Raw genomic sequence first — 27,528 nt, forward strand, 5'->3', positions numbered from 1 at the left:
TTGTATTTGCGCTTTAATTGTGCCCGTTTTCTTTTCCTGCTCTCGTCGGTTCCTTTAAACCCAGCCACTGCGTCCCCTGCGGCCTGCCCCCCTCGCGCCCACATTGGACACTCCCTCCAGCATCCCAGCTGCTCCTCCCTGCCACCTCCCCTTCTTAATGGCAGCCGCTGCCCTGCGCCTAGTGTGACCCCCTGACCTGCTTTGGGCCAGGAGTACACTTCGGCTCCACCAGCCTGCCTCCGTGCCCCTGACCCCGCCGTTTGCTGCAAGAGAAGTTCGAGGCCCTCCACCACCCGCAGGCACCCGCCTGCGCCTCATCCCTGGAGCCTAGTGGTAGGTGTGTCTAGTATACCGTGTATTTCGTTCCATAGCTCGTATTTCATTTTTTGTATTTAGTTTTTCGTTTTTAATACTGTTTTTAGCCTAAACTGTGTCCATTTTGTGCTCTGCTCTGTATTTGCTTTTTAATTGTGCCAGTTTTCTTTTCCGAGGCAAGCCCGTCCACGCCTGGACCACACCCAGCGTCCGTTTCCCTGGTCTGCGCTTCTCCGACCCCCCCAAGCGCCACTACTCCTCCACAGAACTCATTGCTCTCAACCCAGGCCAGCACCCCGTCTGTGCCCAGGACAACCACAAACGCACACACGGACCTTTCACATGCCACTCATGCCATTTCTCCTGCACTAACACCAACACCAGCAACACCAACAAGCACCGCAAAAACACCAAACCCTGCAATCACCTTAACTGCATCCTCCTTAACACCCGCTCTCTCCACAAGCACGCCATCGAGCTTTGAGACCTGCTCACCACAAACTCTCCTGACATCGCCTTCCTCACTGAAACATGGATGAACTCCTCATCAGAACCCGACATCGCCATAGCCATCCCAGAAGGTTACAAAATCACCCGTAGAGACCGCACCAACAAACCAGGAGGAGGTATAATACACAAAAACTCCATCAAAATTTCCACCAACACCAACAACACCCTAGACAATGCAGAACACCTACACTTTCAAATACACCACCCTTAGAGGAACCCTCATCTACAGACCACCAGGACCCCGCCCCCCATTCTGTGACACCATCGCCGATACCATCAGCTCTCACGCCCTCACCTCCACAGACTACATACTCCTTGGTGACCTCAACTTTCACCTGGAAAGCACCCACGACTGCAACTCCACAGCCCTGCTGGACAACCTCACGAACCTTGGCCTCAACCAACTGGTCACCTCACCCACCCACTCAGCGGGACACACGCTAGACGCCATCTTCACCTCCAGCAGCCACATCACCTTCACTCACACCACTGAACTCCACTGGACGGACTACCACTGCGTCTACTTCTCCTTCATGAAACCCACCACCAACAACACACTACACCATACCACAAGTGGAACAAGATCTCCAAAGAACACCTGATCTCCAACCTCACACAAGCTCCACCTCCCATCACCAACGACCCCAACACAGCCGCCCTCAACCTCATACGATGGCTAGAAACTTGAGCAGACTCCCTCGCCCCTTTGAAAACAAACAACAACACCCGCACCATCAAGACCGCCCCCTGGTTCACCACAGAACTTCAGTCTTCCAAACGAGAATGCCCAAAAATTGAGAAAGCCTGGCGCCACGAACCCTCAATGAGCAACTTCTCCGCCCTCAAAACAGCCATGCACAAACACCACCACCTCATCCGGAACACCAAACGGTCCTTCTACAAAGAACGCATAGACGACAACACACACAACAGCAAGGAACTCTCTGCCATCATCAAAGAACTCACCAAACCCAAATCCTGCACCATCGACCCTCCACACTCCCAAGAACTCTGCAACTCCCTCTCCAACTACTTCCACCGCAAATTCACAGACATACACGACAGCTTCACATCATCAGCACCCACCATCACCACCACTGATACAACCAACACCACAACACCCTGCCGCACCAACCTACTGAACACCTGGACCCCCACCAACGATGAAGAAATCGGCAAAACCATGAACTCCATCCACTAAGGCTCCCCAACAGACCCTTGCCCCCACCACATTTTCAACAAGGCCAGCCAAATCATCGCTCCCCAGCTCCATACCGTCATCAACAGTTCCTTCAACACCGCAACCTTCCCAGATATTTGGAAGCACGCCGAAGCCAACGCTCTTCTCAAAAAACCTAAAGCAGACCCTGAAGACCTCACAAACTACTGACCCATTTCTCTTCTCCCCTTCCCCGCAAAGGTCGCTGAGGAGATAGTAAACGTACAACGATCTCGCTTCCTAGAAGAGAACAACATACTCAACGCCTCCCAGTCTGGATTCTGCAAGAACCGCAGCACTGAGACCGCCCTCATCGCCTGCACAGACGACTTCAGGACCAGAGTGGACAAGGGCGAGACCGTTGCCCTCATCCTCCTAGACCTCTCTGCAGCTTTTTACACTGTATGCCACCAAACCCTCTACGCACGCCTTTTCGATGCCGGAATTTGCCACAAGGCCCTGGACTGGCTCACCTCCTTCCCCTCCGAAAGAACCCAAAGAGTTTGCCTCCCTCTTTTCCGGTCTACAGCTACCAAGATCATCTGTGGGGTCCCCCAAGGGTCCTCCCTCAGCCTCACCCTCTTCAACATCTACATGGCTCCTCTCGCCGACATCCTCCGCCCCCAAGTCATCACCATCATTTCATACGCAGACGACAACCAGCTCATCATCTCCCTCACTAGGAACCCAGCCACCACCAATAAGAACCTGCACGCCAGACTCCTCGACCTCGCCAAATTGCTGACAGCAAGCCACCTCAAATTGAACTCAGACAAAACAGAGATCCTCATCTTCGGCCTCAACAAGACAGCATGGAATGACTCCTGGTGGCCCACCACCCTCGGACCACCCCCAGCACCCACCACCCATGCACGCAACCTTGGCATCATACTGGACTCGTCTTTCTCCATGACCCAGCAAATCAATGCCATATCATCCTCCTGCTTCAACACCCTTCGCATGCTACGCAAGACTTTCAAATGGATCCTTTTAGAAACAAGAAAAACAGTCACCCATGCCCTCATAAGCAGCAGACTGGACTACGGCAACGCCCTCTATGCAGGGACCACAGCCAAGTTTCAATGAAAACTCCAGCGAATCCAGAACGCAACCGCACGTCTCATCCTCAACCTCCCTCGCCATGAACACATATCCACCCACCTCAGATCCCTACACTGGCTGCCCATCAACAAAAGGATCATTTTCAAAATCCTCGTCCAAGCTCACAAAGCCCTCCACGACACTGGACTGGCCTACCTCAACGAACAAGTCAACTTCCACATACCAACTCGGCAGCTCCCCTCTGCCGACTTCGCCTTCACTACAGTCCCCTGCATCCAATGCACCACCTCCGGCAGCAGATCCTTCTCCCACCTCGCCGCCAAGACCTGGAACTCCCTCCCCACCAACCTACGCAAAACCCAGGACCTCCTAACCTTCAGAAAGCACCTAAAAACATGGCTTTTTGAGCAGTAACCGTCCCCCACCTCCCAGCGCCTTGAGACCCTACCGGGTGAGTAGTGCGCTTAAGAAATTATTTGATTGATTGATTGATTGATTGGATGGATCGATGCTTAACAATTTACAAATCTCAGTGAGACCCATATTAAGTTGATTTTCGTGTTACAAACTTCTGTACTGAAGGAAGCGTTGTTGTGCACAGGAATTCTATTCACGAGTCATGAATTTGTCATGACCTTCCCACGGTGCTTTAATATTCAGTCCAACTAACGTTGTCCCAGAATCCTTTGCCAAACAGGCACTTGATGGAAATTGTTGGTGATCACACACAGATTTCTTATGTGTGGAGCCTTCATGGTTTTCAGTCCATGATGAAGGTCACTAATCAGAAAATACAGAAGAGCCTGTGTGACGTTGGTAGTTAAAGCCTCATGTTTTTTTCAAGAAATTATGGTTACAGCATTTCTTTAGTCATCACGACAAGGTAAACACTTGGAATTTGGTTTAAATACATATGCCAATATAAAATATTATGGATTGTAATCACAAACAATTTTGATATGTGGCCTGAAAACGAGGCTTGCATATTCATATCTAACAGATGGCAAACCTGCAAGTTAAAATGTACATGTAAGAGCAGATCATATGAGTGCACTGACTTCCAGATTCACTGGTCAATTGTCAAATTATGTTTCCTATGAATTTGGTGGTTATTTCGCAATACAAAATGAAATTTTGCTGCTCCATGTCCCAGACGTGGGCTGTCCCTTTGGTAAATACTTTATGAAGGTACAGCAGTGGTATAGCAGTGAACAGAAAGAAAGGAAGGCTTTGCTATAGATAGTATTTGCTAAAACAAAACTTTGCTTAATACACCCACCATTTTGCAGGTGGTGAAGAAGCTGGAAGTGGAAGCTTTGCGCATCGGTACATTACTGATACCAAAATTGGCGAGGATGATGGATTTGGCTTTGATGACTCTGATTATGACATATACATTGAAGAGGTAAGACAGCTGACCAAGGCACTATGTTTCTTTGCTAGGGTGTAATTTTGTTGTGCTGCTTCAAATACAATCCGTGGTGCCTTATGAAGATTCCCCCTTCAGGATACTGGTCACTGAAGATCTCTTCTTGAAAACTCCAGTACTCCTGTTAGTATCACAATCCTCAAAAATCAGGGAATTCCTGGAACACAGATTGTTAAAAGAGGTGTTCGATCTCATTTGTAGTGTATCATAAAGTTTCAATAGCCCATGCAGAATATTTTTGACATGTTTCTGAAACTTTTGGGTATTCTGGTTCATTCAGCGTCATCCAACAGCTAAAGCAGTGTGCCGTAGCAGACCTGTCTCCCACCTATCAATCAGGTCATGGGCCAAGGTCTTCACACCAGCCTTATTGTCAATACCTGGCCATTCATATCAGAAGGTCACAGCTCCTGGGAGCATAGTAGAAGATGGTGATCATTTGCAGCTGAACAGACATAAGAAAAAAATAAAGAGTACTCGACTCTCCTTTCTTGCATGCAGGCAAATAAGTGATCCCCTGCATTCCTTTAAAATCTTTCTTGATTTTACCTATGTCAATACACTACTATAAAACTGTAAACACAAAAATATGTGTCTCTCTGTCTAGACAAAGTGGTGGAATTCATAGGATCCATTACTAAGAAGTAAATTGAACAACTCAAACTTTTGTTGTAAGCACTGTTGTTTAAAAAGGGCATTGGTAACAAAATCATCACATTATTTTAGGCACTACGCTTCTTGGAGGCCAGATGTCTGGATACAGGATATTGAGCAAGTCATCCAGTATTGAGTACATAAGTGGACAACGAGTTTTCCTGGTCTGCTTCCTAGAAATAGATATATTTTATTGAACTGGCTGAGCAAAGGGTTATACATCTATAGCATTGTTGCTTTAGAAGTTTACTTTAGATATGAGTACACAATCATTAAAATTAATTTCTGTTTGCTTCCCTTTCAGCTCCTCTTGAAAATACTGTGATCCTTAGCATGTTGTATGGAGGCAGGCTCCTTGCTTCTTATTTAGAGAGGTCACTATTCATTCCTACTCAGAAAAAGGTATTATCCATTATTGCTACAATAGAAGCACGTAACCGGGCCAGGCTGCAGCTGAGGGGGAAGTGAATGTAGATTTAGAGAAAGCAAAACATTTGTCACGGTGGCGGGTTAACTACTGACATTACTATTTCAGCACAGCCCATCATCCATATCCTATTTTTTACCCCTTCCTGGTAAGAGTGATTCCAATACTGAATATAGAAATCCTGACTCTATATTTGTGTGTGACACTAGTAAAATGTGTGTGTTATCCTCATACACTTAGCTGCAAAGGTAATTGTCCTTTAACACTTGTCTAGGGGGTGCATACAAATTTTGAAAAGGAGGGCAGAAAGAGATATGCCTTGTAATTATTTGTACATGGCTTGTATGTGGCTTGCAGTTTACAGAATGGCAACATTATATCCTTACATGTGGAAAGAATAGCCTGAATTCAAATCAGAGATGTTCCTGAAATGTTCATCTGTTTTGAGCTATGACTTTATAATCTAACTTATGAACGGTAGCGACGAGAGCGAGGTGGCTCATTTTTTTTGTGCTTACTGCTGTGAATTAGTGTTTGTGAGAAACCTAATACAGAAATATTTGAGACAGGATAAGATCTAAAAATTAAGAATGGTTAGGAGGCGCAAAGTATTTCTTTTCTGTGTCTGTAACACAGCGGAAGTGCTGGGAATCAGTCATTGATGAAACTTGCAAGTTCGGTTTAGACATTCAAACTATGGATCACTTCTAGGGTCATGCTGTTCAATACTAGTTTTATCCTAATTATTGTGGTGGAACGTTTTGCACTCACTTATAGCCTTACTTAGATTTTGGTAGTAAAGCAAAAACATCCAATTTATAGAGGAAAATCTAAATCTAGAAGTAACACTACAGTGCAAACGTCTTCCACCACAGAACATGTATGGTGAAGGAATTTCAGCATGTGAATTCACCTCCAAATTTAGCATTATCCTCCTTAAGTTGGAAGATTTTAATATCCTTCATACTCTGAAGCAAGCCTTGAGGGCATAATCGCACATTCACAATTATTTTCAGGATTTCTCTTCTAATGTTCACTAGTATCAGTCTAAAGATTTTCACTTGATTTTATTAATATTAATATGCACCTTTACTACTACAGCATTTCTTCTAGAAAAGCCTTAATTGCTTGTGTTATTAATTAAACTAAACAGAGGTGGTATTAATATGACAAAGAAAGAAATGCCACTACTTTGAGCAATAATTGCCAGGATGTTGCCACAGTAAGGGTTTCTGGATCTTGGTTAAAGGTAAACATAACCAAAAGAACCCAATAAACGGAATATTTGCTTACCATTAGAAACTTTTACTACTTTGATACACTTGTTTTTTAAATCAGACTCATAACCCAGCCCTACCTCCATGCACTTTTATGTGAAGGCTGCTACTGCCACAGAACACTCGGCCATGGTGGTGAGCAACATAATATGAATTTCTTACCATCCATATGGTCTCGGACCCTGAGTCCTGCATCCACTCCCGTTTTGGGAGCATGAGGTCTACCTCATCTGGTTTTGGCACATGTTACATTGTTGTGCCATAAGGTTCGCAGCTGAACTCTGAACATGGACCCATTCCAGAGTAAGTAGCCCCACCATGATGATATCCTCCTTGACTGAGAACAGGATAGTACTCTGCTTTATGAAATTCCAAGTATCACTATTGCGATAACAAAGATTATAGTGCATAGGAATGTATTCAGAATCTCCGTCTTATAAAACGTGTACCCAACATTCCTGCTCTTAGTTTTACATTGTAATGGCCAGAAAAGCATACCTACAGCTACTAAATCAGATATTACTGAGGGATCATGGCAAACATGAACACCCATGCCTTGGATGGGTCTGTGCACCAGTTTTGCTGAAGCCGCGGTAAGAAAATCTACAGATTAGTGTATGAGCTGTTCAGAGCACAGATCATAAACATGAAGACACAAACACTGTTACTTGTTTCATTGTGTGTGCTTCAGATAGTCCATTTTCAGTAAAAACACTGACCTATTGTGAGCCATGCACTCATGATTGAGCCCCAGTATCACCAGGTTCAACGAGTTCATTATGGATGCCTAGTGCCTTCATATAGAACTTATATGGCCAAGACTAGGCTCGATACTTGGTAACATCACCCACACACACCACTGTGATTACGTTTAATGGAAACATATTGAGTTGTGCCCGTTCTTTCACCCAAGAAGGAAAATGCAGTAGAACAGTGCATGCTGCACCTAACACACAGATGAAGGGCCCTGTGCAACTCTGACCACATGCCCATCAGGAGCAAAGTCCTTGCACTGCTTTCAAATAGACAAAGGCTCACACGCTTGGTAAAATGTTATGCTTCCCAGCCCTCTGCTGTCTTTCAAATAAACAGAAAATCGTGTAGGCACGATCCAAAAATAAACTTAATTCATGATGTAAAGTGCAGAGGAAGACAATCCAAGACCTGCTGCAGGTCATGAAGTTTCTTTACTACCTTAGGTGTTGTTTCATACTGCTTCACAGTTTGCTGTAACCAAAGGACCTCTAACTAAGAGCATGCATTTTCTATACTATGACTAGGTAGAGAACAGATATGTCCACATCTCAGAGTAATACTATATTTATTAACCCTTTTCCATATTCCTACTTTGAGACAGAGTACAAGGCTGTGTGGAATAATAAAGCACTGAACACCCCGTGGTATCTACCTCATGAAATCTCATGTTTCAAGTAGAAAATCTTCTCTCAGATTGTGTTTGCCATTTGTCTGAAGAATAGAATCGCAGGAAGGTGTGTTAAATACCCACCGTTAATCTTTTATCTGCTGATATCAAATGAGGGGTAAGCATATTATTGTTCATGCACTTCCTCTATGCAGTTTGAGAAAGAGGAGTTTGGGTACAAGGAAAAGAGATAGACATTAAGATGTGAGTAATAATGAAACGATAATTAAAGAGCACAAAGAATGTAGTCTGGAGCAGGAGAAAAGGAAACTAGAGCTAGAAATAGGAATGAATGAGGGAAGGAATTAGGGAAATAAAATCAAAATTCATCATAAGCATGGAAAAACTGCAGCCCCATGTCTTTTTCACGGATCACAAAAGAGGAAATGCTGCCAACATTGATATCTACATTTTCTGGAAACTTTGCAAACACTGAAAATCCCAGCCAGAATATACAACAAATAGAAATTGAAAAAAGGAAAGTCTAACTACAAGCTAAGACACTGAGCTATATACGCATTGAAAATAACTCATGTCCATGTTAACACATCTCTCACTTCGTTTAAACCAAAGTTTAGTCATTTTAAATTGTACTTTTTCTGTTTTTAGCTGAAACCCCTATCTAATGTTAAAGGAGGAAACAAGAAGTTTGTGGTTGACACTGAGGTGAATCCAGGCTACTGGACAAAGATGCCACCAAAGTTTACTACAACCACCCTTGCTCCAGTTACTTCCCTGGTCACCACTTCAACAACCACCAGCACCACAACAACCAGGGCCAGAAGCACAACCACAAAGCCAGCACGAAGGAATGGGCTCGCTCCCCTACGGTTCTTTGACCTTTCCTGTGATGAAACTGTCTGTCCTCCTGACAGCTTCTGTGTCAATGATTATGACCGTGGAGGATCCAGATGCCACTGTACTCTTGGAAAAGGAGGAGACACTTGTGAAGAAGGTACATTATTTTGGAATGGCGCAGATGCTTTATGACTGTTCATGTTGAACTTGTTTTCACCTGCATAGGTTAACTGTAACTGCACTTATATCTATTATACTTGGATGATGAATGTTCCCTCATACATTCAATGCACTTGCTTCTGTATATCTGCAACGTTGTTTGCGAAATACGTGTTTAATATATTTATACTTCTTCATATGGAAAGTACTTGTTTTTACTGAATGCACTGGTGCATATTAAAGCACCTCAGCTTATTGAATATATGTGTGGGCCAGATGAACAAAGCCATTCTCTGGTAGCAAAACCTGCGATTCGGGAAATTGCATGGTTTGCAACCACAAAATGGCTTTTAGTTATGTACTAAATGCATTTTCTAAGTTGGAAAAGCTTTTATAACTTCCAAAATAGATTTAGAAACCCATACTAAATTGTGATAGGGAAGGTGCATGAAAGTGGAGTCCCCTCCTAATTTCTATGCAAGATGGCATAGATCAGTGGTCCGTGACTGCAAATCACTGATCAGTTATCAATACCTGAAAAGAGATCGTAACTGATTCTCAGACGGGAAGGTGTCCCCTTGAATGGTGAATAGTGTCAGAGTGAACGGGGGGGGGGGAGGGAGGTGGTAAACTGAGGTCCAGTAGACTACATCCTGCTACCTACAATATTTTCCCGAACAGGAAATGTTTTTTTAAGCACCACTGGTTGCTTTAAGGAACAAGGGTTGCTTTAAAAACACGCATTCTTTTTCAGAATGCAAAGGCATGGATGGTAGTTTCCTATTCAATACAGGCCACTAGCCTTGACGTTGATGAGTGATTGGCAGTCACCAACCACTGATGCATGCCATATCGTGTAGAAATTAGGAGGGGACGCCACTTTCATGCACCTTCCTAATTACAATTGGCTCGCTTTTCTTTGTAAATTGGCCCCAAAACATCTAAAATGGGAACATTCATATACAATTAGTACAAATCAAAACGGATGTGCGCTTTAAGCCCTCTTAATATTATGGATTTGGATTTTTATGGTCGATTCACAAAGGCATGTAAGAGTGCACAAAATAATAATTATTTAGTAATACTTCCAGTACTCATAAACACTTCTGTGAAATTGCCCCCAAAATTCAACTTAGGTGTGTAAATTCCTTTCTGGTCATTAGTGTGTGTCTTAAACACAACCAATTTATTCAGATCTTACAAAATATTGCCATTACAGCTGGTAGCAAGCGTCTTTGTTGCTGATACCTTACAACACTATCGGTTTTTGGGGTGCCAGAAGCGGACACTGTTGTCATCCTTTGGAATTCTGTGGCACATCAGCAGTGGCTGTGAGATTGTCTAGGTGGTCCTCTATTTAGTAAGCAGAGTAGACGGTGAACACTTCTCATTTCACACAGCGATGATCATGGAGTGACAGCGGCTAATTTAACTGTGAAAATTACCCTTGACCTTCCTGATCAAGCATTTGATGCACGCTTTCCTGTGTGTTGTAGTTGTTCGATTGATGTAGTGTAATTAAAAAAAAGATATATTTTTAGCCGGACACGTTGGTGTGGGAATAGAGATCAATACTTTTTAATAGATGAGAATCTTTCCCCGTGGATCCTAACCAGCATAAAATACTGATCCCTCCTCCTCCGCTTGTTATGTGAAGCATTCATCGCTTGCAGGCAGAGTGCTGATTGAGTGTTTTTTAATGCAGGCATTTGTAAAGCTCAAAGTGACTTTAGCAATGCAGCAATCCTTGAGTACAGTGAAGCCCTTCTATCATACATTTACCAGCTAACTCTCCTGTCCTAGTTCTCACTGACAAGCGTCTCTCACTCTCGCTTAATTTTTCTGTTACTGACACAAGTGTCTTCTCCCGATTTCGTACTGTCTGCCTGTCTTACACTGATTCTTTCTGTTATTCTAATGTTCTTTTGATTTCTCTTCGCTTCTCTTTCCTTCTGCTTGCACCTCTCCCTGTCTCTCATCCATTGTGCCTCTATTTCTCTTCCACTTTCTCCCCTCTCTGTTTCTCCCTCTGAATGCCTGTGTTGTCTCATTCTTAGTCTAGCTCTTCCTCTGACCTGATCACTTCTGTGTCTCTTTTTCCTAGATTTGCTCTTGGCTTCTCGCTTCTTGTCTCTTTCTGTTTATATGGCTATTTTTTCGATCTCTTTTTCTCCTCTTGTTTTTCATTTAGATCAAGTTGGCCACGTACAGAAACGATAAAATGACGCATATTTGTATAAAGAAAACATAAAACCATGGTTAGAAAATTACGATAAGCAAATATTGAAACCATGTTTGTTGATGCACTACCACGAACGGAAAGAAGAAGGAATTCTTTTTTTCTAACACGGACCATGTACAACCAATAAACCCCTTTGTGCAATCTGCACCAACAGGACGACTGTGGCTAATCGTTTTCAAATATATTAGTTGTTTCAGATGGAGCTTTCGTTCTCCAATGTTTGGACTTTCTACCCTTCTCCAATTTGTAGGGATTGGTGCGCATCACAAGAGAGAATATGGACCTTACACATTTAGCTGTCTGTTGTATTTCATCATTCTTTTGGCTAATGCCAATTACTGATGCTTGAAGGCCTAAAGCTATCTCCCTGCCCAGATCTAGGCATTTCTCTGAAAACAAGTTGGAGTTTAGGGTACAGCCAAATCATATGCTCCCAGGAGCCAGAGTAGCATATGGTACACTGCGTATTGTTTACACTTTTATAGGGCATACCTAATGATAAATACATAATATTCTATACCATTAGTTAAGCATTTAAAGAAACAACTACTTCCTGGCCTATTAATCTGATTTGATAAATAAACCTGCTTGCGGTGTAGAAAGACCTGGAAGAAGCATTGCTAATGGTTAATTAAAGCCGGTGGTTGCATGAGGGGCTCAACGGCACTCATTGTTTTGGGACCGGCACTTATTTTTCCTCAACAAACTTTGATCCAGAGCAAGAGAGAGAAGAACATAAAAGGAGGAAGTAAAGGGAAATAGAAAGCTTGCAAAATAATGACATAGGAAACAAGCATTTGCAATGCAACCGGTCTCGCGTTTGCTTGAGCTCGAGCAATTAGCATTGTAAACTCATAACCGGACTTTTCTTGCCCCATGAATTGGAAATTAAAATAAAACAGTTTCACATAACTCTCTGGACTTTTCTTGCTATATACACTGCAAAGTAAAAGTTTCACATATGCGATCTGACGGCCGCCATCAGTGCAATGCAGACACACAAACGGAAATAAAAGTTCACTCGTAGTGAAATTTATCGGCAAAAGTGCAATTATCCGTGTAACTGGCAAAAGAGCAATTATGTACGTAACCGGCAAAAGTGCAATTAACTATGTAACAGGGTCGATGTCATGCAAAGCGCTTGACTTCTGCCCGGCAAGATCGCGCTGCGAAAAAAGAGAAAAAGTAGTGCAGAAGCCTGACGGAAAACAGCAAGCCTCATAGGTTTCCAGTACTTGGGCTCTGCGATGGAGGAGGGCTAACCACCGGAAAAGGCATGACGTATGTATGCCTTCCACTAATGAAAGCAAGTAGATTTTAAAAGGCAAGCCCACGAACCAATGAAAGACACTGACGTGACATGGGCGTGGTTTGAAGCCCGATGAGAGATAACAACACAGGAGGAGCGCTTTGCGCTTGCCCGTAAAAAGCAGAGATGAAAAGAACATGCTGGAGTGATATAAAAATGCACGGAGCGTGTCATGCTAAATTAAAGAGGCAGGAATTTGAACTCAGACTAGGCATAGTTGGCATTTGGTACCCCGACCTTCAATAGCACCGACTGCGGGCATCTGAATAAAACTTTGTTCCCCAGCACTGATTCTGTTACAGATAAGCACTGAGCACTGTGAGGCCACGGTGCAAAGACAATATTCATTCACTATTTTCATTCAACAGACAAATATTGCCCACTTCGAGAATGATGGAGAAGAGTCTGCATTTGCAGGGTAGCATCCAAAGATGGTAAAACAACGTCGGGCATTTAAGGTGCAAATTCTTAACTCTTCTTTCTTGAATATTTTTAGGAATGAATCCTCCTGTGTGAGTTCTTCAAAATGAACACCATTCCTATTCAAGCGCTCCAGCCTTCCTTAACTTGGGTATCATTTTATTTCTTTATTTATATGTATTTTTTTATTTCTTTATTTTTATTTTAGCCTTGAGTGCTAAGAGGTAAAATGGCCAAGATCAGGGAATATCTGAGATTTTAAACCATCTTCGGATTTCTACGCACACGCACCCTGACCCTTCTTTAAAACCAGACATTTATTTTACAGTCTTTAAAAAGTGATTGGGTGGTGAACTCCTGTTTAGCTCTACTAAAAGGTTCCAGTGGTTCTGTACTCTAGTAAGGTCCTGCTTAATTGATAAGAGATTTTTTCTGAATGTTTTTATTGCCATTTTCAGCTTACATCATACATTCTGACCAGCAACCATCCCAATCTATACCAACAAACGCCCCCCCCCCCCCCCACCACACCTCGTACATCTTCCAGACAGTCGGCATCAAACATTATGCAACTATCGCGGAAACTGGTGCCTATCTCCTCTTTTCCTGTTTCTGGCACTTGTGCAAAACACTCGTGTCCGTCCATAATTCCGACCTGGCATGGATCCTCAGGCGTCTGTTCTGGGCCCACCTTGTGCAGCTTGGCCGGCATCTCTCCCTGAAGTTGCCCCCTCCACCCACTTGTACTCATGTGGTCCAGACTAGTTACCTCCCTCTAGTCCCCTCTCCTGTGACATCGGCCATCAATAGCAGGGGCCCAACTTCCTTCAGTACTCTCGATAAAAACAGATTAGATCATTTTGAGCAGTTCTCAATATTGTGAGCTTTGTTTTCCAGCTTCCTGATGATCATTTTTGTTTACATCTTTCACTCTTACGCTCTTTTTTGCTAGCTGTGTTCTGGCTGCTGCTTTGGTCTAGTCTGTTGGTCAGGGTTGATCACTGAGAGGAAAGGGGAAATCATGGAAGGAGCAGAACATGGAAAACCTCTGGGGTTTTATACTAGTGGGCATATATCTACTTTTGCTGCCTGCTTTCAAACGTCTGATAACTTTCTGGACAGTTTGGGAGTCTTCAGACCTCTGGGTTTGTTAGTTTCTGTTTATTGCCTTCTCTGGCAGATCTCTCTCTCTCCAGCAGCAGCTCCTGTTTAACTGACAGTTTTCTCTTCTTGTATTGTAGGCGCTTGTTTTTTTGCCTTATTTCCTCCCTATTTCCTGGTTTACTGAGATAGTAGCACCTATGAGAGTTGCTGATTTTTCTAGTTTTTAAGACCTAATTTTTTAACATGTCATGATCTTGCAGATTTTAAAAGACAGAGCCTAAGACAAATGCTGGGCATTAAATATCCCAGTAATTTGTCTCTTAACCTCATCATTTATATTAACACCCAGGCTGGCAGCTTCTCCTTTGATGCCACCTTGCACAGGGGTAGCTACACAATATGTTCATAATATAATTTTGTTCCATTTCTCCAGTAGCTACACTGACACTAACTGATGTGTAGTTCTCTGATGCACAAAGATTAAAGGACAGGCAGGACTGACCTGAGTCTACGGATAGCGAATAGTGTTGTGTAGTACATTGAATAAAGGAGCCAACACTTTACTCTCGTGATTCCTCAGCAGGCATTTGCCCGCCCTACCTTTCGTAGTGTAACACACTGTGTAATGAGTTCCTCCTATAGTCAGCTTTTCTTGTCTAACCTTACGCCCCATTTCAAGGTCTATCCTTTTTCACTGTAGTCGGTGTTTCACTGTGAAAAAGGGCAATTGAGCCACCATCCTGCCCCTTCCCTCTCGCTTTCTCCCTCTCAGTTTTCTTGATTAAATCTACATTGCCCAGTAATGATTCAACAGGGTGTGTAATCTTCTGCTGCCCCACATATTTCAAACCAGCTTCTTCATCTTTCAGTAGGGACGAGGGATCTTGGTAGGAGACAAACAATGAATGCTTCCTGTAGCGCTTCGATGCGGTACACCGTGCACATACATTAAAATGCGCTTTGTTTCTCTTTCTCTGCCTGTGCACCAAGACCCTCAGATATGACTTTCACTAATGAATTCAATGAAAATCGGTTAGCTCAACCATCTTGCTTGCCCTGTAACATTTATTAAGCTTTATTATTTTGTATTATTGATGTTCCTGGAGAGACAGATTTAGAAATGAAGGTCACCTTCTTTGGCAAAACTGAGGCGTTTTTATATTTTTGAATTCAATGTTGTTTTCTGTGTAAAACATAGGGGCATATTTACAAGAAAGTGTTGCATCAGTTATGATGCCACTTTTCACAGTACGGTGCACCATTTGCACAATAGCGTCAAAAATGTTGATGTTGTTGTGGCACATTGGTCGACTAGCACCAAAAATGATGGTGCGAGTCCAGCAATGCGTGGGGAGGCCCATTGGAAACAATGGAACAATTACTTTAATGCTTTCTAAAAATGACAGGAAAAGTGGTGCAGTGAAATGTTGTAAATGTCACTGTGGCATTTTTCTGTTCCTCCTAACGGGGGAAATCCCCCTTGCATAAATTATGCCTGGCGCATTATGTGCCACAAGGGGTTACAAAGTGGCGTGTTAGAACGCCTGGTCCTTAAACTTACAAGGGGACACGTATAGGCCGATGAACCTTTTGATTCGCATGGAGTATCCTAGCCATGTTGTAACCAATGTTCATCAATAATCAGTACACAGATCAATAACCACTAAGAAAAACATTAAACATCAGTCAATGGTGTCAACAATTCATGAATAACCACGACTCAATAAACGTTTTAACAATTTTATTTCCCTATGAGTTACAATTCTAATTCATGAGGTTAATTAAAACTTTATTCAATCAGCTCTGAGTTAATTCATTAGTGACCACCAATAATAAAATATAATCAAAACTTGAAAAAACATACGTTCTAATGCTTCAGCATAAGCCAACAAAGAAGAATAAGATAACATTAATAGCAACCAGTTCGTCAATCATTTGTCACTGTCAGCGTCACCCATAGGGACCTTACGTAACCCAGATTAGCATTAGCATGTTGGACTTCATGCAAAAACAATTTAGAACACAAATTTGGAAAAAACATCTAGCTAAGAGAAAAACTATTTAGACAGTGCAGTTGGTACCTAGAAAGAAAAGCACAAAAGTTAATCAGTCACATTGTCATACTTACCTATCCACAGAATGGATCAGCAACAAAGTCAGTCTTCGTCTTCAGGTCATCAATCGATCAGCAAAGCATCAGGCTCTCAAGAGCATGAGCCCAATGACAGAATCTCGCATCAATTTCACCGAAAGGTCTCTCCCCGATCATCTGCCTCAACCATCTCCCCATCAGTTCTGCCTCTACATCTGAAGATTTTCCCCTTTGTCATGACATTATATCAAAGTTGTCCAGTCCACCTCCTAATTCCTAATTGGTCAGTTGATCACCAGTTATTCCCCTACCCAGTAACTTTTATTTTACAAATCTATGAATTCTAATATTAAGCCATTCTAAGGTGTCGATTGGTTCACTGTACGATGTCCTCATCATCCGGCTCATCATGTATCGAAAATGTTGTGTCTTCTTCCCCAGTCAGTGTCTCTATTGTTCGAGTCCTGGGAAAGTACTTCTCCTTTGGTTTACACAGTCTATGTTGCAAGTTTTTATACCATCATCTTCTGTTCGTCAATACATTGCAGACAATTCTAGCTAAGCAGACTTTATTAACAGCGAGTAGTTCAGGGTCAATTCAGCATGTTAGCTTCTTTACATTGCATGATTATTCAGCTTCTGCATGAGGCCTGGCAAAACTAGGCCACAACTTCAGCTAATTTAACTCTACAATACAATATAATATAAAACATAAGTTACATACCTCAATATGACATATTATACTACATTATTACTACGCATTTTCAACATTTCACATATTTTCAGTCATTTTTTAGTACAATTTGTGAATTCTGGTGGACACTCTCCGTGGTCACATTTTCAAACGTGCACATTAGTTTTTCTATGCTTAATTATTTCTATCATTTTCTTGTTAATCAAAATGCATAACACTCATTAAATTTCTAATTAACATATCTGCTTCAACATGGGCAATGCTTGTAATGCGTCACTTTGTAAATCTGGCGCAGGAAAAGGCCTCTTTGACGCTACCTCAGCGTAAAAAAAAAACAATGAAGCTACGGCAGCACAAGGAGGCACAAGGGTCTTGTAAATATGCCACATAGTGTATCATATTCATTAGATGCCGAGTACAGGTTATTGATATCATGTGATGTTTTTTCAGTTTTTTCCATTGGATCTAATAGTGTCATTTTCTTTGTCACGTCACAGTGACTGTATGGTTTCTCAGTCCAAAATCATATAAAGGCTCTCCATTTGGGACTAGGGCCAAGGTTTTCCACAACTGTCTTTAGAGGCAGACCCCTGTGTCCAGACCTCTTAATACTTTGCTTAAGACTTCCTGATCCCTTTAGCGAGCAGACTCATTACAGTCTGTTTATTAATCTGCATATAGAATATTTACATGTTCTTTCCTTCCATGAACTGAGCAACCCTTATGCTATTTTACTCACCATTTACTTTGTGACTGACCATAATAAGTTCTGGCTATTAACTAGACTAGAGCTCTAATTCCACTGCCAATCATTCTTTGCATTTTGTATTATTTGGTGTGTTTGACTAAACAATGTCAAAATGTGGCTGCATTGCCAGTGTCATATCAGCATGCTGAAGGTGTTTCCAGGCATGTTTTGGACACTGTAATTACCTTTTGCTGACTGTCCACCTCCCATTTAATTGTAGGCTTTCGGTTATACTTCTCAGGCATGCAATGGTGCAATCTGCCTAGAATTATATCTACCAGACATGGCGAGAGACTGCCTAGAATGGGTCACTGCTCAGCCATAATTTCAAATGGAATGGAGGTGACTCAAATGGTACATTTAATCTGCAAGAGGTACAAACAACTCCAATTTTTTTGGTAGCACTTCTAATTCCACCCTCCTTGGTATTAACTCCTAAAGCACTTCAGAATCTATCAACAAAATCTGTGTTAATCTAATAAATACAACAACCATGCAAGAGTTCATCAATTATGGGCCAACATCCATCCATCTTTTGTGTCATGTCTGTTGCACTGTGCTATTAAAAAAACCATGATTGACATATGCATCAACAATACAGCATTGTCAACAAGTTTCCCTGGAAATTGTTCAATAAATATAATGCATTGTTCGGCTTTGATTCCTCCAAAAGTTGATTTAGTTTAAAAAAAAAACACAGAGTTAACAAGATGTGTATGTTCCTCTCTGGACAAGGCATTGGAAATACTCTGTTAGCACATTTGGAGCATTGTGAATGAGATGTAGGTACAAGGGAAACAACTCGAGGTAGGCAAAGGGCAAACCTTTGCTTGTAAAAGTTGGAAAAGTCATAAACTTCACCTAGGCAAGTGTGAGTGAAGATTCCTGACCACCACAAGATTTTCTCCCCAAAGCAGCAAAGCTATGCTGTTTTCCAGTCACAAGCTGATGTACAGAACATTTGATCACTATAGAAGAACAAGGAAAGAGATAGGAGGGGACTGGGCACGGGTGGCAATGGCTGGAGCTCAGAGGACAGTGCATGGGGATGACTCATACACAAGAAGCTCACTGCATATGGACTAATAGTTTATTTTGAAGGGGATGGTGCTGGGGGTGAGGTAGTACCGAAGAGGTGCTGGTGTGGTCTGTGATGGTGGATGGCAACCAAGTGGCCACGGCCAACTGTTTAGCCATAACTGTCCCTCAAGGCAGTAAGGTCATGTTTCTGTTGCCACAAAAGGTCAATGGCTTTGCTAAGTTTCCAATTTGGTGAAGTTATAAAAAAGAACAAAGTTGCAAATTGTCTGACTGTACAACTTCACACACCCCCTACTAAGGATCTTACTGGGCCATTGTGCATGAAGGCCCATGAATCCACTTTTCTTAAAAGGTTAAGCTGGGCTCTCTTCAGTACCCTGATGGAGACCTGGCCCCAGGGCAGTATCCACAGTGACCCCCTCTGTAAGATGCACTCTACTGTACATACAGCTCCTGTTTTATTTTGTGAAGAGCTTATATTGCAGTCTCTTGATCAGCATGTTTGTGATTATTTGTAGATGTCACGATCCAGTACCCCCAGTTCCATGGTCATTCGTACATGACATTCGAGCCACTTAAAAACTCCTACCAGTCATTCGAAATCACCATTGAATTCAGGGTGAGTACAAAAGCAACCAAACTACAACCATACACTGGCTCATTCTAGGGTTTGTGTCAGCAACCTTATTTCAGAACAATATTATATGTCCAAAGACCAACCCAATATCCACCTGGACAAGGGTAATTGTAATAAACATAACTGGAACTCATTTATAACATTATCCTGTGTGGTTATTTTGTGTTCTTTGTGTTCCTGGAGAGACAAATTTACAACTGTATACAAATGATGGTCACATCCTTTGGCCAAATGGAGATGTTGTTTATATTTTTTAATGCACTTTTGTTTTCTGTGTAAGGCAAAGTCAATAAGGAATTTGTAAAGTGCACTACTCACCAGTGAGGGTCTCAAGCATACTATTTAGATGCAGAGTACAGTTTATTGATATCATGTGATGTTTTTTCGTTTTTACCATTGGATCTATTAGTGTAACTTTCTTTACCACACCACAGCGACTGTATGGTTTCTCTGTCCAAAGGTAGTGGAAGTGATCAAAAGATAATTTAGTGCTAGTACGTTTACAGTCGTACAGTGATTGAATCAAATAACATTTTAAGCTTCTTTTTCTCTTGTTTGCAGTCATATCATTTTTACATGAAATTTAAAGGTATAATAAATAAAGTGACAATAGTGCAGATGAGGCAGTGCCTGGGAAAGTGAAAATAAATTTATACGAGTTTGCGTAAAAACACTGTGCAAAACACCAGGTTGGTGTTGTAACTCCAGACAGTATGGAGCCTGTTCTCAGTTTCCCAGGTTATTTCAGTAAGAAAAAATCATAGTTCAACCAAGAGTGGGTTGTCAACATGTCAACTCAGAAGTAGATTGATGGGTACAATTAGGACAAAGTCATCTGTGTAATACAGAAATAAGAAGACAAAGGGGGTCATTCTGACCCTGGTGGCCGGTGGCCGCCAGGGCCACCGACCACGGGAGCACCGCCAACAGGCTGGCGGTGCTCCCACGAGCATTCTGACCGCGGCGGTTCAGCCGCGGTCAGAAGCGGCAAGTCGGCGGGCTCCCGCCGACTTAGCGCTGCTCGGGGGAATCCTTCATGGCGGCGGAGCGCGCTCCGCCGCCATGAGGATTCTGACAGCCCCTACCGCCATCCTGTTCATGGCGGGAAACCCGCCATGAACAGGATGGCGGTAGGGGGTGCCGCGGGGCCAATGGCATGGGCACGGCAGGGGCCCCCGTAAGAGGGCCCGCAAAGTATTTCAGTGTCTGCCTTGCAGACACTGAAATACGCGACGGGTGCAACTGCACCCGTCGCACCCCTGCAACTACGCCGGCTCAATTCTGAGCCGGCGTCCTCGTTGCAGGGGCATTTCCTCTGGGCCGGCGGGCGCTCTTTCGGAGAGCGCCCACCGGCCCAGAGGAAATGTCTAAATGGCCGCCGCAGTCTTTTGACCGCGGTGCGGTCATTTCACGGCGGTACGTTGGCGGACGGCCTCCGCCGTCCGCCAAGGTTAAAATCACCCCCAAAGACCCATTAGTCTGGTGTAAGGTCATCAGTACTAGTCAGACAACCTGCCAGGAGTTTGCCATTCACTCCCTCAAGGGTAAAACTCCATGTTTCCACTACCATACCACTGTCTGCAGACACCCATACCTGCTGAGCCCCTTAATTAGAGGGTGGGCAGCCATATGGTAAAGTATACCCTTTCCTATGTCATAAATATTGAAATTAAGTGGAATGTTTTATGACCCCAGAGAGTTACCTCTAACTGCTCAAGAAAACACTTACCACACTTACTTGAAGGGATGCATTCAATTCATGAGAGGGTGTATCAAATACATCAACATCAGAGTTCTGATCTTAATATAAAGGGACCTACAACAATAATAATAGTAATCCTGATTGTGTACTCCACAAGCAGTGTGTTGAACTGAGTCCCATAGTGAAAAACTCATGAGGCCCATATTTACCAACACCAGTCATATAATCACATAAAATCAGACTTGAACTACAGCATGTCTATGCTACATATTCTTCTAGAGCTAACCTGTTCTATTGAATCCTGCGTCTACTGGTTTCGTACTACCGGTCTTGGATTGGTAAACATATCAACACCATATTGGAAACAGGGTAGAAGGATACACATGTATCCAGATAAGCCAATGTAAAGCCGGCACATATGTATATACATATATATATATATATATATATATATATATATATATATATATATATATATATATATATCAGTCCAGAGTCCTAACAAAAACGTTAAAAAAAAGACATAAGAGGGCAGGGTAGGGATACCATGACACCCTAAGCCTTGTGGTGGAGTCCCTGAGGTACCCCACCGAGGACCAACAAACACATTTTTATTAAATTGTGCTGCAGATTCAAGGAGGGTCCACAGTAAAATGAAACAAAAAAAACGTGGGTACACATGTTTTAAAACTGCACTTATAACTCGTAGCCTAAGGAAACTATAACTTGAGCCCTCGCAATGCGGCTCCGGAGCCCAAGGATTGTAAGTATCTTCCCTGCAGCAAGGAAACAATTTTATTACTATCTACATGACAGCCATATATGAATACATTGACTCAATAGGGTCCTTGATTGGCTGTGCTGGATACTGACAAAAAAACAAGCATTTGCAATGCAATAGGTCTTGGATATGCTTGAGTTAGAGCTATTGGCATTGCAAATTCATAACTGGACTTTTCTTGCCACGTAATCAATCAATCAGTCATTTGTAGAGCACGCTACTCACCTGCTAGGGTCTCAAGGTGCTGATGGGGGGGGAAGTGCTACTGCTCCAACAGCCAGGTCTTGAGGCGTTTCATGACGGTCAGCAGGTCCTGGGTCTGTTGTAGGTGGACGGGGAGGGAGTTCCCGGTCTTGGCGTTGAGGTGGGAGAAAGATCTGCCGCCGGCTGTAGTTTGGTGGATGTGAGGGATGGTGGCGAGGGCGAGGGTGGCGGAGCGGAGTTGACGGTTGGGAGTGTGGAAGGTGAGTCGCTCGTTGAGGTAGGCAGGGTTAGCATTGTGGAGTGCTTTGTGAGTGTGGATGAGGAGTTTAAAGGTGATCCTCTTGTTGACGGGGAGCCAGTGTAGGTCTCTTAGGTGGGCTGAGATGTGGTTGCGGCGTGGGATGTCGAGGATGAGGCGTGCGGAGGCATTCTGTATACATTGCAGTTTTTTCTAGAGCTTGGCCATTGTTCCAGTTTAGAGAGCGTTGCCGTAGTCCAGTCTGCTGCTGACGAGGGCGTGTGTGACCGTCCTTCTGGTTTCAGTGGGGATCCATCTGAAGATCTTGCAAGCATGCGGAAGGTGTTGAAGCAGGAAGATGAGACAGCGTTGACTTTCTGGGTCATGGTGAGCGCTGAGTCTAGGATGAAACCCAAGTTTTGTGCGTGGTTGGTGGGTGTCGGTGCGGTTCCTAGGGTGGCCGGCCACCAGGAGTCGTCCCATGTGGAGCAGTTGGAGCCAAGGATGAGGATCTCCGTCTTGTCTGAGTTCATTTTTAGGCGGCTCCTCACCATCCATTTGGCGATGGCCTTTATTCCGTCGTGGAGGTTGGTTTAGGCGGTGGCAGGGTCCTTGGTGAGTGAGAGGATCAGCTAGGTGTCGTCGGCGTAGGAGATGATGTTGAGGTTGTGGGATCAGACGATGTTGGCGAGAGGTGCCATGTAGATGTTAAAAAGGGTTGGGCTGAGTGAGGATGCTTGGGGAACACCGCAGATGGTCTTGGTGGCTTCAGAAAGGAAGGGAGGGAGGCGAACTCTCTGGGTTCTGCCAGAGAGGAAGGATGTGATCCAGTCCAGGGCTTTGTGGCAGATCCCTGCATCGTGGAGGCGTGTGCAAAGGGTGTGGTGACAGACAGTGTCGAAGGCAGCCGAGAGGTCTAGGAGGATGTGGGACGCATTTTCGCCTTTGTCGAGCATGGTCCTGATGTCGTTGGTTGAAGCGATGAGGGCGGTCTCGGTGTTGTGGTTACAACGGAATCCGGATTGAGAAGTGTCCAGCATGTTGTTGTCTTCCAGGAAGCGGGTCAGTTGGCCGTTGACGATCTTCTCGATGACCTTCGCCGGGAAGGGGAGGAGGGAGATGGGCCTGTAGTTCTTGAGATCTCCGGGGTCCGTTCTGGGTTCCTTTAGCAGGGCATTGACTTCAGCGTGATTCCAACTCTCCGGGAAGGTGGCGGTCTGGAAGGAACTGTTGATGATCATACGGAGTTGGGGGGTGACGATGGGGCTTGCTTTGTTGAAGACATGGTGGGGGCAGGGGTCGGAGGGTAATCCGGAGTGGATGGTGCTCATGGTTTTGATGGTGTCCTCGTCGTTGATGTGGGTCCAGGAGAGCAGGAGGTTGGTGTGGCTGGGTGCGTTAGGGTTTGTGGTGGCTGCGGTGGTCGCGGGGGTCGAGGTGTTGAAGCTGTCATGGATGTCTGTGATCTTGCAGTGAGAGAAGGTGGAGAGGGAGTCACAGAGGTCTTGCGAAGGAGGGGGTAGATGGAGCAGGACCTGAGGTTGGCGAGTTCCTTGACAATGTTGAAGAGCTCTTTGCTGTTGTGCGCGTTGTTGTCAATGCGATCCTTGTAGAAAGATCCCTTGGTGGTCCGGATGAGCTTGTGGTGCCTGCGGATGGCTATCTTGAGGGCGGTGTGGTTGCTCTCTGTTTGTTCATGGCGCCACTTCTTCTTGATTTTTCGGCACTCCCGCTTGGAGGCCTGAAGGTTGGCGGTGAATCAGATGGCCTTAGTGCTGGTGTGGTTGTTGGAGGGTTTCCTGATCGGGGCGAGGGTGTTGGCGCAGTCATCTATCCATTGTCTGAGGTTGAGGGCGGCTGTGTTGTGGTTGGTGGTAATAGGTGGCGGGGCTCGGGCGAGGGTGGAGATCAGCTGGACTTCAGTGATCTTGTTCCAGCTGCGGCGGGGGATCTGTTGTGGGTGGTGGTGTGTGGTGGGTTTCTGGAAGGTGAAGTGGACGCAGCGGTGGTCGGTCCTGTGGAGTTCAGTGGTATGACTGAAGCTGACGTGACTGCTGGCGGGGAAGACGGGGTCGAGCGTGTGGCCGGCAGAGTGGGTGGGCGTCGTGACAAGTTGTTTGAGACCGAGGTTGTCGATCAGGGCGGTGGAGTTGCTGTTGTTGGCGTTCTTGAGGCGAAAATTCAGGTTGCCGAGGAGGATGTAGTCTGTAGAGGCAAGGGCGTGGGTGCTGATTAGGTTGACGATTAAGTCACTGAACTGTGGCTGGGGGGTCTGTAGATGAGGGTTCCTCTGAGGGTGGTGTTGGCGTGAATTTGGAAATGTAAGTGTTTCTCTGCGTCAAGGGTGTCATCGGTGTTTGTCGAGATTCTGACGGTGTTCTTGTGGACTATGGTGATCCCTCCTCCCGGTCTGTTGGTGTGGTCTCTGCGGGTGATCTTATAGCCTTCAGGGATGGCTATGGCGATGTCGGGTTCCGAGGAGGGGTTCTTCCATGTTTCGGTGAGGAAGGCGACGTCTGGGGATGATGAGGTGAGTAGGTCCCAGAGTTCGATGGCGTGCTAGTGGACGGAGTGGGCGTTGAGGAAGATGCAGCTGAGGTTGTTGTGTTTGGTTCTGGCGTGATGCTTGGCAGCTTTGGGCAGGTGAAGCTGCAGTTCCGGCAGGAAAATGGTCCGTGGTGAGCTTCCGGTGGCTTGGAAGCAGGTGGCAGAGCAGCCTGTGTTGAGGGTGTGGAGGTCATTGGCATTGTAGCAGCGTCGGGTGGTGAAAGGAACGCGGGGCCAGGGAGTCTGGTGCTGGGCGCGGTCCAGGCGTGGACGGGCTCCAGACAGGCTTGCCGCCATTAAGAAGAGGAGATGGGAGGGAGGAGCAACTGGGAGGTGGGATCGGTGGGCGAATAGCGGTGCAAGGGGGCGGGCCCGCAGTGACACAGCGGTAGGAAAGGGCGAGCATAAAGAACGACTTAGGAGAAGCCGAAAACAGGTGGAGTAAGAGCGAAAAGGCAAAAAAGGCTAACAGAGAAGAAAAGAGGCTGTAAAACTGAGATAAAGCAGAGAAAAAGGCACAAAAGAAAGACAGTTACAAGACAGACACACAATACTTACGGCAACCACTAGAAACCCAGGATGAGACGCAGGGGGGTGCCTGCGGGTGGTGGAGGGCCTCAAACTCGCAGCAGCAGCGAGGGTGGAGTAGAGGTCACGGGCGCAGTCTGGTGGAGCTGCACTGCGTGTGGAGCGAATCCCGACGTTAAAACAGGTCAGGGGGTCACTCCACTTAAATTAGTCAACCGTGCCTCATAATATGGTCTATTCTTGCAACATAATTCCAGTGGCCCTGCCTAGAAATAAAAAAATTCCATTTACCTTCTTCCTCTGTCTGTAGCCAAAAAAGCTGCCATTTAGCATCCTAATTTAAATCTGCCATACTAATTTCAACAGAATACCACTTTCACCACCACACCATCAGAGTTGCTGGCTGGTTAGCACAATTCCCAAAAAAAGACACAAGACAGCCACAGAGGAGTAACAAGAGAAATAAACTAGAAGGGTCACCCAAATACATCAAGAGTGTTCAAACAGTCGTAGTGTAATAAGGACTTTAAGTTGGCCTGAATCATGGTCATAATTGCAATAATTTGAGGTTGATAAAATATGTACAATTATCACTTAAACCGAATAAAAACCTTTATCAGAAATACACTTTTGATATTAGACTGCAATGCTCAGAACAGCCCCTAGAGAACACCACAATGAAAATAACATTTGTAAGAAATACGGTCATGTAACCATATAGTTAGCCTCTGGAGGGCATAAACACATGAAAAGAAAATGTCAGAAAGTAATGCAGTTTAACCATATATTTAGCCTCTGAAGGGCGTAGCGCATTACACATTTTAGGGCTAGTAGGCCTACTGCAATGAAATTACAAACAAGGCCTTTAAAACACAAACTACTCCCCGCTAAGGAACAAAAGTTACAACCATGATACTGCTTGAAAAGACATTGAATGGTTGGAGGGGTTGTTATTTTGGGGTAACCATTAACTTAGTGTGGGGACTCAGATGTAGACAGAAAGAGCATGTCGCAGTGAACGTTTTGGTGGTGGTCCCATTGTCCTAAGACCACCACAGGCTGAGTTATGAGAAAAAATGTTTTCTAAACTTAATGACCTGCAAAGAATTATGGGGCGCGTTTTCCAACTACAATGAATATTGTAGTATCGGCTCTCCCACTGTGTTGGGAGAGACACTTTGAGGATTTCTGTGTTTTTTACATTAAGCATTTATCAATAACAAGTGTTTTTGTGAAAGCCATGGAGCATGAAGGGAAGAGACAAAAGACCAAAATACTTTGCACACGCTAAAGTATATGGGCAGTCATGCAATGATGCATGTAACAGGGTCAGTCTGCAAGGCAGTAACAAAATCGCCCCCAAGCGGGACAAACATAAATCATTTTCCAATGACATTCAGGGATTTTTGAAAGTCAAGCACACAAACGAGTGAAAGTGATGGGTGTAAGATCAGCGTGGTTAAAAGCCACAGAATACTTACAACAGGTCAAAAAGCACTTGCATGCTCGACCTAAAAATTTGAAAATGGGCACGCAAAAAACACTTTCCACTACATCTTCTCAGAAATCAAGGAGGCTCGGGAAGATTATCTCACATAGATAATCACTGATGTCTTGGAACTCTAGACTATGGCCCTCATTACAACCCTGGCGGGCGGTGTTAAAGCAGCAGTAAGACCGCCAACAGGCCAGCAGTAAAAAAAAAAAGGGAATCAGGACCACGGCAGAAATTACCAACATAGACAGGCACTTTAACACTCCGACCGCCACGGCGGTACAAACAAACAGCATGGCGGTCACCGCCAACAGACAGGCGGAAGACAATGTACAGCCCACACTATTATGAGAGGCCAATCTGCCTCCTTTTCCGGGGCGGATTCAACGCAAACAAAAACACGGCGGAAACAGGACTTGGAAGGGGAAACACTCACCTCTACACAACCCATGAGGAACCAGGACGCCATGGAG

The 27,528-nt window shown here is 44.4% G+C and overlaps 1 protein-coding gene across 2 annotated transcripts in view; it reads left to right on the top strand.

Annotated features, from left to right (window-relative positions):
- The window catches only part of EGFLAM (EGF like, fibronectin type III and laminin G domains), a 563,129-nt gene that overhangs the window by 372,057 nt on the left and 163,544 nt on the right, over positions 1–27,528 (top strand). For both annotated transcript variants that reach the window (XM_069221264.1, XM_069221268.1), the window contains exons 8-10: positions 4,396–4,511; positions 8,926–9,271; positions 19,442–19,542. In XM_069221264.1, coding sequence (XP_069077365.1) covers positions 4,396–4,511; positions 8,926–9,271; positions 19,442–19,542 — 563 coding nt within the window. The remainder of the gene's footprint in view (positions 1–4,395; positions 4,512–8,925; positions 9,272–19,441; positions 19,543–27,528) is intronic.

Source organism: Pleurodeles waltl, chromosome 1_1 (assembly GCF_031143425.1).
Source record: "Pleurodeles waltl isolate 20211129_DDA chromosome 1_1, aPleWal1.hap1.20221129, whole genome shotgun sequence".
Lineage (NCBI taxonomy): Eukaryota > Metazoa > Chordata > Amphibia > Caudata > Salamandridae > Pleurodeles > Pleurodeles waltl.